Below are 15010 nucleotides of genomic sequence, written 5' to 3'. Positions count from 1 at the left end.
TATTCTAGAGTTAAATAACTTTCTGGGAGAGACAGAAGGAGAGTCAGGAGGGAAGAGGGAAAGAGAAGCTAGCTAGGCCAGTGTTCTGAGGCAGGCTCTCGCTAGCCTGGAAATAACTATGCACACCTATGGTGTCTACCTCAGAGAGCTCCACCGGTCCCTGACCCCTAAGTGCTAGGATTAGAGGTGTGTACCGCTATTCCCAACCTAAAGTTTTATTCTTAAGCCAGTGAATGTCAAATGTGAGCTGACTAATTATGTTTACAAACCTTTAGTAACTAAGGGAGAATTAATTCAAGATGGATCATAAGCATAAAGGCCAAAACTATAAAGTCTTTAGAAGGAAATATAGACAAGATCTTGGCAATCTTAGATTGTTAAAGGCTTCTTCATAGGACACAGAAGACAGGGACCCTGCCAAAAGTTGGCCTTATTAAAATTAAAAACTTGTGTCTGTCAGAAGGCAACATTAAGAAAGTCATAGGCTAACCTGCAGGATGGCGAAACACACACTAGACAAATGAGAAGACCAGGGTATGTTGAGAGTTCAAAAGCTCTGGAGTAAAAAGAACAACCCAATTCAAAAATGGGAAAATATTTGAAGAGACAGGCCATGAGGGAAAGCTAAGAAAGCTGCGTACGCACATGAATGAGGTGAATGGCTGGATGGCCAGGGAACTGGGTCTGTTTGCAGCGGCCGGGTGGTTGAGTAGCAGTTGTGTGGAAGTCCTGGGATGAATCCCTTCCATATCACATGGAGGCAAAGACAGACTCAGCTCTTTTCTGCTGCCTTTAAATTGTCACCAAAATCCTTTCTTGGCTTGAACACAGATTTCTATTTTCCTCCTTTGCAACTAGTTTTTATTTATATTGGCAGTGTTACTGATCTTCAGTTGAAAGCTAGGGAAGTTGCTTGTTAAGGAGTTTTTAGGATTTCTGAATATGAAATGCAAGGAAATTGCATAACATTGCAATGCAGTGTTTCCTCTGCTTGTGCCTAAAATACAGTAGTTCCTTCTAACAGCTTGAAAGAATTTGGCAGTTCTTACCCCCCTGATGGTCTGCTGTGGTGTTATCCTGATTTGAGATCAAGTTTTTCGTGAGGTCAAACAACAAAGCTTCCTGAAGTATAACTATGGCAACAGTGTTTATGCAACACACAAATCAAAGCCTGGGGGGAAGGTCTGTACCCACCCAGAATAATCAGTGTAAATAACCCCAGAGACCTTCTCTTTATGCTTAAATCACCAAGACTAGAAACACATGGAATAAAAAGTCTAACTTATCCCCAGGCTCAGATTGTCACTGTATACTCCAGAGGGCACTGTCCCACCTTTCCCTTGGAAATTACATCATCTTAAATGGTGATTTCTCTCACTGAGAAGCCCAAGTGCCAGCAGCACTCAAAATGGGAAGGCATTAATAAACAGAAAATTCATGCACCAAACTCCTTACATCTTGCTTCTGAACCAAAGAGAAGGACCCCATGAGAGAATGTCATCTTCTGTCTTAAGCCCCCATCCTCTAATTACGAGTGATTTCTTAGACACTGATTCTAAGCTTGGCACTGTGTTTGATGCTATTTCCTCCCACCCTACTTCCCATGCGCGAGGAAATGTAGGATGGTCTTCTCTTCAAGGGAGAATGGAAATAACAAAGAATGGAAAGCTGTGCTCCCAAGTGTTAAGTTCTATAGAGCTGACTGCAATGGCAGTAAGAGGTCAAAGAGGGGAGCCATTAGGGCTATCTGTGACCATTAAAGGAGTTGGGAAGCCTTGTGGAGTAGGAAAAGGCAAATAACATTTTGGAGCACCTTCAGGCACCAGGAAAGCTATTTTTAATTCTCACAGTGCCCTCATAAAGTGCTACTTTATAATAGCGCTACTTTATAATAACAAAAAACAAAAACAAAAAACAAAACAAAACAACAACAACAACAACAACAACAAAAAACAGACTGAGAAATGTCAAATGATCCTCTGAGGGTATGGAGCTAGAATGTGGTAGAGCCAGGCATTACTGTGAAGTCTCTCAAGCTCACAGTTCACATCTGCTACTTGACTGCCTCAACAAAACTAATTCCCCCTGTTCTGGAATATGCCCAAGGCCTAGACAGTGCTTAGCCCCAACAGGTGCAGCAACATGCAGCAGCCTGACAATAATAAGGGCTGCCTTCCAGATGAAGACAAGCCCAGCCCTGTAAGAGTGACACCACCGTGGCCCCAGGGCCCTAGGGGACACAAAGCTCTGCATCACCAGTGAGGTATAGGTGCTTACACTCTGCCTTTCTGGGACAAAACACACATACACACACACACACACACACACACACCTCTTGACGTTCATTTTATTTGGGAAAGTGAGTATTCTTTGTTCCACATGACAACGTTGGAAGTTGGAACAGAGATATTGTGATGTCTTGAAGACTTTTCTTCAACCAAAGCTGTGTTTTAGGGAAAGAGTGATACAAACCTTAGATTAGAACAGAGACAGAGATGGTGGAGCCAGTAAGTCCTGAGGCAAGGCCAGTGTCAAGGTCCAGGCGAGAAGGCAAAGGTAATGTGACAATAGAAAAAGAAACAGGGTAAAGAACTGGCTCTAGATAAATGATAGCAATGGAACATTTTGCTCCTATGGGATTTTGTTGTTGTTTTGCCTTGCTTGCCATAACTCTGAGCTGTAAGTTACTGCGTCACAATTTTAAAAAGAGCTAAGACACCACTGGTGCACTGTGGGACTATCAAGGATGAACAGTGTACATGTTTAGATGAACAGGCTCAAATGACACTGGAATCCAGGGTCCCTTCATACTGTGGCTCTGTTTTCATTTGTCTGGCCGGTTTTACCTAAGCTTTGCTTCCACGATGGTGGAGTTGTTCATAAAGCTGTAGATATATATCTCACTCTCTTTAGCAGTACAGCATGCCTTTCTTTCCAATGGTTGTTGTTGTTATTATTATTGTTGTTGTTGTTGTTGTTACTGTTATTATTATTGTTGACTGTTATTATTATTATTGTTGTTGTTGTTATTATTATTATTATTATTATTATTATTATTATTGTAAGATTGAATAATAGGGGCTAGGTTTTACTTGGCATGCATGCACTAGATTTTAGCGTCTGGGTTACATGGCTGAACCTGAAGATGTAGTCAGGGGTCTTGGGGACTGTGGCTTCTTTAAGGATGTAAACGTGAACCCAAGTCAAAGAGAAATTAAGCAGTATGGAAGGTGCAGGTACTGTTTGTTTTTCTCTAATGTGGCTGAGGAATAATTCGAAGAGATAAGCCTTTTTGTCTCTAAAGGAACAAAATACCTGGTAATGCTAATGGGAAACTAAGTTTAATTTTCAACCCATCATCCTTGGCATAGTCATGAGATACATAAAGATCACTGCTGTTGTGTTTGGTGTACAAAAAGGCTTCAGGGGCTGTCAGCAAGCTGTCTATGGCTGTAGGAGTCCAAGTCATCTGGTCACCTTTTGCTGCACTCCTCTTATGAGATTGCCTGGGTCCGAGTCACATACAGTTGCATAGGAGAGGGCACTTAATACCATCACGCAGAAAACCCCCTTTTCAGCCCTCATCCCAGAACTCCCCAGTGGCACTGTGGACTCCAAAACCCTCTGCTGCCTGATGTCACCTGCAGGGTATAGAGCCAATCTGAAGCAATGGGCCATAGAGAGTAAATAGCTTTGTGAAAGACTTTTGATAACCTTGAGTTAAGCCAAATAAGAAAAACCTGTTTTCTATTTTCTTATCATCCTTCTGAGTTCTATATTTACATTCCCCTGTCAAGTAAATATTCCTAGAGAATTTTACAGAAGAAAGAGACATACTTCCCAGGAAATGGTAGAGCTGGCTTACTGTTTAGGTTTAGACAAAACTCTGTCCTCATCAACTGTAACACAGGGATTAAAGGGGAAAAAAATCAATTTCTCTCACTCTTGTACCTAAAAACTACCCTCCTAATCAATGCTTTTTTAACAACCTGCTGCATGCCAGCTACTGGACCCTGTTTCCGGGTAGTTCTGCAGGGCGAGAGCTGGGGTTTGATGTTTGTTCAGGGTTAGATTCTTGCAAAGTACTGCCAAGTATGTTTACATTGGCTTTACGGAGAGCCTCCCTAAGATGGCAAGTGTAACCCTGAAGCTCTGGAATGGGAAAGGCAGGGGGAGGGTGCCTGCTGAGGGATGGAAGAGTAGTGAGGGCCATTTCTTCTGCCTTTTGAGCGTGTCTGCCACTCAGCCTGAAGGTAGAAGAGGCACAGTTGAAGCTGTCTTCTCTAGTAGCTGCTGTCCTACCTTACTCTCAGTTGCTGCATCTCTCCACCCCTGCTTCACCCATGGCTACTTCCCAAGCGTTTCTTTGTGTGGCCACCCCTGTAAAGAGAGGTCTTCCTGGTCCAAACAATTCCTTGATGGGATTTTATGGGTGACATTCCACAGATGCATGGAGCCTGACAGGTCACTTCTCAAGGGTCACATCACAAGTCCCTACATTGGTCTGTACCCAGTCTGCTGGATATGTCAGTGTGATATTCCACTGGGAATCCCTCTGCCTCCCTCCTCTTAGCATTGCTGGCTACCTTTCTTTGTGTGTGCATCGGGTTTTTTAAGGAAGGGTTTTCTTTGGGGGCAGCCTTCTCAGTTTGGTTGTGGTTTTCATTATTTACTGCCACACTTGCATTAATTGGACGTTTGTATAATTACTGTTATGTGTAAATGGATGGAAACTGTGCTTACATAACGGTTGCATTGTTGTTATTTTAATTACTGCTTAGCTTTTGTTTTTATTCTTCCTTTTTTAATCACCAAGATATTTGCCAAGCTTGATTGAGTGTAGAGATTGTGGCCGGCCTGAGTGCAGACTTGAGTGTAGAAGGCCCAGCCTACTTTATTCTGGTTCAGTAACTTCCTGGCTATACTAGCTTGGGTTGGAAAAGAGCCTGTGTGAGTCCATGAAATAGATGCAGTGGTGGTATCCCATGCACTCAAGGATGAAGTAAATCAGTTCATGCAAATACTGACTGCAGAGCCTGTCATCTAATCAGATGGAGAAAAAAATTGATGGTGGGTGGTAGTTATTTTATTTTGGAAATCTGTGTGAAAGAATAAAGAATAAGTCCTGTGGTAGACAGATCTCTGGGATAGTCCACGACAGCCAGGGCTACACAGAGAAACCCTGTCTCGAAAAACAAACAAACAAACAAACAAACAAAAAACAAAAAAGGAAAAAGAATAGTTCTTGTAAAAGTTGCTCTTAGATGGTGTCTTCGCTAGTCATTTTTAAATTAGTTTCCATTAGGTATATAACATTGTTAATGAGGTACTACACAGTAACTCAAACTGCTCTGTCCTTCGCCTTTTACCCCTTAAGTGATGATTTCTCTTACAGGAAAGATAGTTTATATTTGCTTGTCTGTTTTAAGCAAAACATGTAGAGAGGAGAATAAAGATGAAGCCACTGCTGGCAGTATTCTCTGTTGATGGCTTTGTGGCCCATCACATTTGCATTCTTTGGGTAAAGTAGTCTTCAGCCATTATTCCATCTGATTTTTATAAAACCCTATGAGGCTGGAAAGATTAGTGTTGCTCTGTTTCTTAACAGTTAAACTTCATTATACAACCCAGCTATCCTATACAAGAGGGAAAAAAGGTTAAAGGGAAACAAGAATAAACCTTCCGATGTCTGCTCCACGGGACGGGTCCCTAGGTGTCTGTGGGCTATGTGCTGGTCCTTTCCCTGATGCATGTGTGCTCCTGCTCTGACCTTGCAGCCTTCTCCTGTCCTCTCTGCCTCTGTCTCTCTATGGAGTGCAATGGCTGGTCTCACTCTGGATCCCTCCTCCCATCAATGTTCAATTAGAAACACAATAGCCTGGCCAGAGTCTCTGGTCCTTTTCCTGAATTCTGGACCCAGGATGGTTCCTCCCAGCCTTCAACAATGTCCATCTCAGTGGGGGTATCTGTGGTGTTTCCAAGCAGCATAGCTGGAAGCAAGACCCACCCAAACTGCCTTTATCTGAGATAATGTCTACAATCCTTCCATAGATTAGTACTCACCGCCCAAAGCTATTTATTTTATTTTATTTCATTTCATTTTATGTGCATGAGTGTTTTGTCTGCATGTATATCCTTATACCACATGCATGCCTGGTGCCTACAGGGGTCAGAAGACGGTGTTGGACCCCCTGGAACTGTCTTTATAGACATTGTGAGCCACCATAAGTGAGTTCTGGGAAATTGAACCCAGGTCCTCTGCAAGAGCAGCAAGTGCTTTTACCTGCTGAGCCATCTCTCCAGCCCCCTTGTAGCCCCCTTTTACAGATAACAAAACTGAGGCCCAGGAATACAAAGTGATGGATGTGTAAATGGTAAAGTTAGACTTTGAATCTAGCAACAGATAACTGTGAGCTTGTTAACACTGATGGAGAAATAACGCAAAGTCCAAGTTCAAGGCCATTGTGGTTGTGCATACCTGTAACTGCAGTATTCAGGAAGTTGAGGCAGAAGGATTAACAGTTCTAGGGTAGCGTGGGCTACATAGAGAGACCCTATCTCAGACAGGCAGACAGGAAGACGGACAGACAGACAATGTAGGCCCTAGTAATGGTGGACTCTTTGTGTCACAGGTAAAGGACTTGATGTCTAACGATACAGAGCCCTCCTGAGCACTGTTCTAAGCTATTGTCTCATTACTTTGTTTATTTTGCCCCCACATTGGCATATCAGGGGAACACTCAGGTGGGGTGAGCTTACATGTCTTAGGTTACTTGGAAGAGGTCTCAGGGAATCACAGTTTGGGGCTGATTTCAGGTAAATTAATGCAGTTTATGTAGGAGCAATAGTTTTAAGTGTGTTTGCCTATGAGCCTGTTTCTCTAATGCCTTCATTTGTATAGATGTTGTTCTGAACTGTGGAGCCAAGTACTAATACAGCTATGTGTCCAAAGGAAAAGTCAGCTTGGTCCATCTGATTGCTGTTTTACATATGCCTTCATTAGTATATTTTTAAAGAAGTACTTGTTTGTGCTTTCTCAATTTGTCTTAGATAATGGTACTAAAAGGTTAACCACAAACAATTCTGAGAATCCAAATGACTCTGTGCATTTTCTTTTAATTCTCTAGGGACATGTAAATTGAATTGGCTCAGCAGTTTAGAGAATTTATTGCAAAATCACATTTGCTGCAGAGAAAGCATATGAAGGCTTCTTTGTGTATTATTAAATTGTTCCCCCCCCCCTGTAGTTTCTGGGTAAGGACACAAGCACCTGCAGGGCCCTGTGTCTGTGTGAAAGTCCTGCCTTGCTGGCATGGTGATTACTTCAGGATGGAGTTGCTGGTTCTCCATGTTATCAGCCAGTGGGTGCCACAGGCTGGTGGTGGGTATATCAGGCTGGAATCTGAAGACAATTCCCAGTTTCATTTTCTCTCTGACTCAGGTAAATTGTTCTTCTTACGAATCACTTGTTCTGGCAGCCCTTGATATCACTTTACCTTTATCTTCCCCCTCTTCCTCCTCTTCTTCCTCCTCTTCCTCCTCCTCCTCTTCATCATGTCTGCTGTGTCATGGGGTTTGTGTGTAAGTGCCTGGGCTAGGAAGGAGACTGGGGAGTTCTAGTCAGGCCTTTTTCCAGTTCTAAATTCCTTACCTCAAGTAATTGACCTCAGGCCTCTAGATTCTCAGTTTCACATTCTGTGCTGGGAACACCAGGGCGATATGAGGATCGAATTGGACAATGCCTATAGAATTCTTATGTCTCACACAGAGGAGGGCCCTTGGCATAAATTATTCTCTGTTGGGATTGTTCCTACTGATTCACAGAGGACTCTGATAAGATAAACACATGCAATTTCTATTCTCTAGAAACATGTATGTAGAAATAAATATTCATTTGTATGGCTGTCTACCAGGCCCTCATGTTCAGTAGCCAGCAGACACTAGCGTATGCCTGCCTCGGGGTCACTAGTGCTGCAGGGTTCAGACTGCTGTGGCCAGGTCTTGGAGTACCCTGGCCAACTTGGACAGACAGATTTTAGCTTCGCCTGTGTTGTTGAAAAGCTAGGCTGTTTCTGTCCTGTGAGCCATGATTCAGGCCTTCTCTATTGACCTCCTTTCCCTCGAATTGAGTGAGCCTCTCCCCTGTGAAATAGAGTTCTCAAGGGGCACTCCCGAACACAGCTGCTAGTCACTAGGCAGAAGCCATGGGCGAAAACATCTTCTGCCTTAGGATGTTGTTCTGGCCTGTGGACCTCAGCCACCAGACAGATGGAAGAAGGATGAGGTAGGGCTGGCTAAGCATTTTTAAGGGTGCAGTGGAGTTCCTCTTCTTCTGCTAGTTTATGAACCATAGTGCTGACCACTGAGAGGCATGGTACTTATATACATTAGCTGTTACCTGGATTGGTAAAGAGGACTGAAACATCCTTGTAGAAGACCTGTAGAAGCATCATTGCAGCCTCAGACACACGAGAGCCTCAGGTTCCATACATGTACAACGATAGTGACACTAAAGCTAATCCATTTGGTGTTTCAAGAATGGGATACTGTTGTGATTGGCACTTTGTAACTTCTTTGTATGCAAAGCCATTCCATAAATGCTGTTTCCAAGCCATGATCTGGTTCCTGTGACCGTGAGGTTGCAGCCTGCCCTGGTCTACTACCCTGTTGGGCCATGTGATCACATCTTCTAGGCAGGATTGCTAGTTAGCTTTATTTTAAAACTCATTGTCTTTGGCTCATTTACCCGACAGACAGAGTTTTGTGGCTTGGCCTTGGAGGACAGGGTAGCACATACTTCTGGTGTCTTTGACTCATTGATCAAACCTGTCCAACTCAGAGTGCCTAAGTGTTCCAGGCAGGCGTCTCCGGAGACTCAGGGAACCTGGAAGCTAAGTAATTGGCATGGTTTTGCCTTTTAATCTGTGTTTCACTATTCCTTTTGGATTTTGCCATTTACAGTCTGAACAAGTTTCTCTTGGATAGGCTCTTTGGATTGAGTTGGAGAAATGCAGTGATTGGAGGGGGCTGGAAGGAAAAAGAGAAAATTTGCCAAAATGCTGTCTCCTTCTGTATTGCCCTTACTCTGTTTTCGGATGTTACTGAGTGTAGTCATGATGGCTTGCTGATTCTGCATACTACCTGGGCATCCATTTCACTCCCTGAACAAGGTCCCGGTGGGACCTGGCTCTACCTTGTAGCTTTGTCCTTATTTTTCATGCCTTCCTGCCTTGCAGTGATTGCCAACTACAGGGACCTTCCTTCTCCATAAGACAGGTCTTTTTTCCTATCCCAGGTTTGATAGCCACATTAGTAAAAGCTATTGAAGCCAAAGGACATGACATCTGGTTACCTGAAGTCCCTGCTGCTCTCCAAGTCCCTTTGTCACCCTTGTGCAATGCTATGGAGATTCATTAGCAAATGCTGATCCAGTCCAGGCACTCCATTTATCCTACTGCTGGATGCTGCTAGGGGAGCCACCTGCAGCTTTGCTTCAGATAGGAATCAGCACCTCCTCAGTGGTGGCCTTCACCTAGACTTTGTGGTCTTTACGTCCCCCAAATTTTTTGAAGATTGAGCTATTCTTTTTGCCAGAAACACAGGCCATGGCAACCTCATTTGTCTTATGCTATTTCACTCTATTCCTCTCGACATAATCTCAATGGATGCTCACAGCAAACTGGGGAGGGGTTTGCCAAACAACTATTATGACTTCCATTTCTGAGATGAAGAAATGAGAATTTAGCCAAATGAAGTGACTAGTGGCAAAGTCCAGGACAGAACCAGCCTTTTGATGCCATGTCTCTCGGACTTTTAAGTGTGTGCACTGATGGCGATTTAGGCATCAGAGCATCTTTTTAAGTTCTTAAGTTCCTTTTATGCTTGTTCCCTGGTCTTTGTTAAATGTCTTCTGGCTTCAGTCTTCTTTAGAGAATAAGTATAATAATATATGCGATGGGTGTAATAACAAAGCAGGATGATATCTTGGACGTGGGGTTTGACAATCCCAAGACATTCTCAGGAGCTCCTTTAATTTCCAGATAAAGGCATAAAGGCCCAAAGAAGATCAGGCCAGCTGTGGCCAAGTTGAGCCCATTGCCCAACTCTTGACTAGATTTTCCCATTTACATTTCTTAGTGGAAAACTCATTTTGGGGGGCTTTAGTGCTAAGTTTTCAGAAATGCTTGGCTTAGTTCTTTTAGGGGTTAAACAAACATTTCTTATATGAGAATGGCCATCAGAATCCCCAGGGATGGTTGAATAGATAAGTAGATATTTAAGTTTCGATGGCTGGCTTTATCCCATAACTTTCCATACCTACACAGGCACTATGATTGTTTTCTTTTCTTAAGCAGGGATTTTACCATATTTCTCATAATAGCAACAGCACCTCAGGAATATGGTCAGTAGCCCAGCCCAGCCCATCCTTTGTTTTTGTATGGACCATGGGCCACATACGATGTTTACAGAAGACTTTTTTCAGTTGACAAGTGAGAGAGACCTGCCAGTGGAGTGACTGCCTCCCTTAGCAGCATAGGCAAAGAATGTTGGTTCTGCTTATTAGACCTTTTTTGGGGGGGGGGGCGGTCAAAGAAGTTGTATTTTTAATTTTGTGAGTACTTGTCTTCTCTCTTGACACTTAAGCACCAATATAATACTGATTTTTACCTCTTGGCACTCAGAGCCTAAACCATTTATCGTATTGACCTTTAGTCAGCAGCTTGCTGACTCTTGTAGCATGTAATTGTCTGCATTATAGTGAGAAAATTCCCCTTTACCATCAGACCAATTTCTCGTCTATGATTTCTATCAACTGCTCAAGGAGTATTGTTGTAAATGTGATATAGTCTCAATATATAAAATTCTAATCTATAAACAGAGTAAAGGAGGACTCGTCTTAGCCCTAGGGTTAGCACTCAACAGTTTATAATGTGTCTTTGCCCACGCTTTGCCATTAACTAGTTGTGAAACCTCATCTCACCTTTGTAAGCCTCACATTTTCCAGCTGTACAACAGTGGTAGCAACTGCTCTTGCCAAACATGGCTGTTATGTAGATGGAGATAATTCTTGTGAAATGCGAGGACATTGTCCTGTGTGCTGTTAACGCTTAATGATCTGTTGTAACCAACTTTTAGTTCTCTTCTTTAATTTATATATACAAATCAATTTGTTTGCCATTTTAAAAAGTGCCCCTGCCCTGTACCGTTCCACAGGTGGCTGTGATCAATGCTTATTTGATAACAGCTAAGTGCATGCTGGGGAGTAAGTCGTTACTGAGGGGTTCTTAAGGTGGGGAGCAGAAATTGCCTTCCATCTTAGGGTTTTCTACAGTGAATCTGTAGACTGGTATAAAATGCACACAAAGTAAAATTTTATTTCTATTTTCTAGGTCTACAACTCAAACAAAGACAGCCAGAATGAAGGGAGTAAGTATGATACCGGGGTGATTTTCTACTGTCAAGGGTTGTGGGGGGGGGCACTTTGAGAAGTTGCCACGTCAGGGCTGAGCCACCAGGAGGTGCCATGGGCATACTGGGTCAGCTGTACTTGGGAGGATTATTCCCTAAGCAAGGTAAGCAAGATTGTAGTGAACCCTTCATGTGCTCTATGGTGCTCTTATATGCATCATCTCATGTGGTCCCAGGTCTTATTGAGATGGTAGGTCACCACTTAAAATTGTTTAATACCCAGCAACCCAAGAGTCCAGTGCTGCCAGAAAGCTGCTGGCACAGTCTGAGATAGCCAAGGTGGACAAAGGCTTGCTAGTTTCTTTGTGGCTCTTTGAGAGGAAAAGAGAGAGAGGAGGGAAGGAGATACTGGTCTTGATGGAAGTGCCCCCCCACCCCCCACCTCAGCAGAACACAGCACTTTCCTGCCCAGCACACCACCTCTTCAAGGGCACCTGCAGTTGCAGAAACAGGGGATTAAAAGGAAATCCCTGCTGGGCAAATGCTTCAACCTGATCATCTCCTTGGTGCATAATACAAGAAGCACAGTCTTTCCAGGGTGCCCAAGAGCTTTGCTCTAGAAAACCCACTTGAAAAAACTGAGAGGTGGCCCTGCTGTGAACTGCAGTAGTGTCAGATTAGTGGAGCAGGGCAGCACCTCTCTGGGTATACAGGAGAGTTAACCTTTTCACTTTTCTTGAGAGAGAGAGAGAGAGAGAGAGAGAGAGAGAGAGAGAGAGAGAGAGAGAGAGAGAGACAGAGAGAGAGAGACAGAGACACACAGAGAGAGACAGAGAGAGAGAGACAGAGACACACAGAGAGAGACAGAGAGAGAGAGAGACAGAGAGAGAGAGAGAGAGAGACAGAGAGACAGAGACAGAGACACAGAGAGAGAGACAGAGAGAGACAGACACACAGTGAGTGTGTGTGTGTGTGTGAGCCATTAGCCATTATGAAACAGATGTTTCTCTCTGAAAGATTTTACTCAAAGACTAAAACAACAAACAAACAAACAAACAAACAGTCTTTAGCTCAGGCTGGTCTCAAATACCTACCAAGGATGAACTCCTGACTCTTCTGCCTCCCTCCTGAGTGTTGGGATGACAGGTGTATGCTGTGATGCCCAGTTGTGCACTTATTTATATTTGGGCTTGAACCCAGTACCTTGTGCAAGAGAAACAAGCTGAGCTATATCTTCAGTCATTGCCAGAAGATGCAGATAAAATAGCAAATGATTTGTAACGGAAGATGCAGATAAAATAGAAAAGGATTTAATGGCTACAACTGACAAATTTTTATGAGAGGAAAACCAGGTTTTGTTTTCTCTTCAAAAATCGAATAAGGAAAAAAAAAGTATATATTCAAGGAACTGAAGTGGTTGCTCTCTCCCCTGAGTTAAGTAGATGGTTTAGAGTGTCTGAGGTTAACTTTGGCTAAGTGGCAGGGAGCAGAGTTCATAGTGTAACCTTGAAGAAGCACAGAAGGCTGCAGTCTAACTTAGTGATGCAGCAGGTGAGGGCACTGGCTGGCAGACAGACCAGCTCTGGAGGTGAAGGTGCCCACAAGGACGGTCTTCTGGATGCTGTCATTGCCTCACTCTCCTGAAGAGTCAGGTGCCCACGAAAGACACCATCCAGCCAATAGAGCTTGGGTCCACCCAGGGAAAACAACACACTTTGATGGATGGTTTCTAGACTATTGTAGAAATGGGAGCAGGAACGCTTTTCAGGGGAAATTGAGGAAGCCACCAGCATAGGAAGTATGGATACCCATCAGGCTGAATGAACAACTTCCCACACCTGGCCGAGGCAGGGACATACCACTTTTTAATAAAGACTCCAAGAGACCCCAAGACCTATGGAGATGGCCTACACACAGAGAGTTCTCTGCCACATGCTCTCACATGCACTTGTTGACCTTATGAACCTGCTTCTCGGTGTGAGTATAAACAGCATGTTGAAAACATTCTATTTGGTATTTTATTGGTGGATATGCCAATCAGTCTTGCTGGTCTGCAAGCATTTTAGGAGTCTGTTTGCAAAGCCTTTAAAAAATGGTTAGCTTTTGGCTCAACAGTGAAGAGGAATGTTAATTCAGATCACAGCTGTTCTGGCAAGAGATCACATCCAAAGACCTTCTAGGTCTATGTGATCTACCTAATAAGAGATCACATCCAAAGACTTTGTAGGTCTGTGTGATCAGCCTGGAATACAAACATGCCTTTAATTTAGGAGACAGAGGCAAACATCTGAGTTCAAGGCCAGCCTGGTACAGAGCAAGTATCAGCTAAAGAAAAGCTTAGTTCCAGACATGGTGGCATATGCCTTTAATCCCAAACAGTGAAGGTAAAGTTAGTTTGTAGAAGGAAGCACCCATGTTTGAAAATGATGTCTAATTGAGTGGTAGAACATGTGACAAATCAGAGAAGATTTGTCAGAATAGGACACGCTCAACTCTCACAAGAGGAAAGGGAAGCTACTTAATGGAGCAATGGAGAGAGAGAGAGAGAGAGAGAGAGGGAGGGAGGAAGGGAGGGAGGGAGGGAGGGAGCGCAAGCTAGTTTTACCAGGACAGTAATAGAAGTGTTTCAGAGAAAGAGAACTCAGGTGAAGACAGAACAAGCCAGAAAATGAGAAGAAGCCAGAAGATAAGACCAGATTGTTGAGTTAGTGTGAGGCCAAGCAGAGCAATTCTGGGCAGAGAGAAGCCAGATTAAATAAGTCAACTGGGAAAAGCACTTGAGCTAGAACAACTGAGTTGAACCAGCCAGCCCAGAGCTCAGAAAGAACAAGAAAGAGTCAGCTTATTAAGTAGTAAGTCTCAGAGGCTGAAAACATTCTAGGCCTAGGTTAGATTGTACGGAGGCTAAAAGCTTCCAGGATTAGGCCTACATTAGTAGGAGAAGGCAGTAAGCCTCCTAGAGAGCAGCTGAGCCAGGAGAATAAAAGTTACTTTTACACAATGGCATTTTCTAAAGTGCAGAACTGTTTAAAATGAAGCAAAGAAGTTAAAGAATCTATCAAGTGGAGCAAATTACAGAGTAGTACGCAGCCTTTAACAAGAACAAGGTTGCATGGTGGCTAGTTTCGATTGACACCTGGGAAGGAAGCCTCTGTGAAGAAATGACTAGCTTAGGTTAGCCTGTGGGTATGCCTGTGAGAGACTTTAATTCGATTAATTGAGGTTGGGGAGATCCCCTCTGAATGTGGCAGCACCATTTTGTGGCCTAGGCCCCGGACTGAATGAAAAGAAGAAAAGGAACTGAGAGTGCCATGGGTGCATTCTTTCCTTAGGCTCTGCTCTGTGAATGTCATGTGAGTAGCTGCTTCAAGTTTGTGCCTTGACTTTCCCACAACGCTGAGCTATACCTGAAATTTTGAGCTAAATAAAACTTTCTTCCTTAAGTTGCTTTTATCTCAGGATATTTTATCATAGCAACAAGGGGAGAAACCGAGACAGGAAGGCTGTGGCAATGGCTCACCATTCAAAGCCCTTTTACAAGTAAGAGGACCAGGACCAGGGTTCAGCTCTGTGCAGCCCACAGACATGTCAGTGGGCATGG

General features: G+C 43.5%; 1 protein-coding gene across 4 annotated transcripts in view; it reads left to right on the top strand.

The window, feature by feature from the left end:
• Positions 1 to 15010, top strand: part of ARHGAP26 (Rho GTPase activating protein 26) — a 382879-nt gene that overhangs the window by 196603 nt on the left and 171266 nt on the right. For all 4 annotated transcript variants that reach the window (XM_084779977.1, XM_084779979.1, XM_084779980.1 and 1 more), the window contains one exon: positions 11391 to 11427. In XM_084779977.1, coding sequence (XP_084636103.1) covers positions 11391 to 11427 — 37 coding nt within the window. The remainder of the gene's footprint in view (positions 1 to 11390; positions 11428 to 15010) is intronic.

Source organism: Acomys minous (genome assembly GCF_964271855.1).
Source record: "Acomys minous genome assembly, chromosome: 4".
Lineage (NCBI taxonomy): Eukaryota > Metazoa > Chordata > Mammalia > Rodentia > Muridae > Acomys > Acomys minous.
This window is presented reverse-complemented; position numbering and strand designations above follow the sequence as displayed.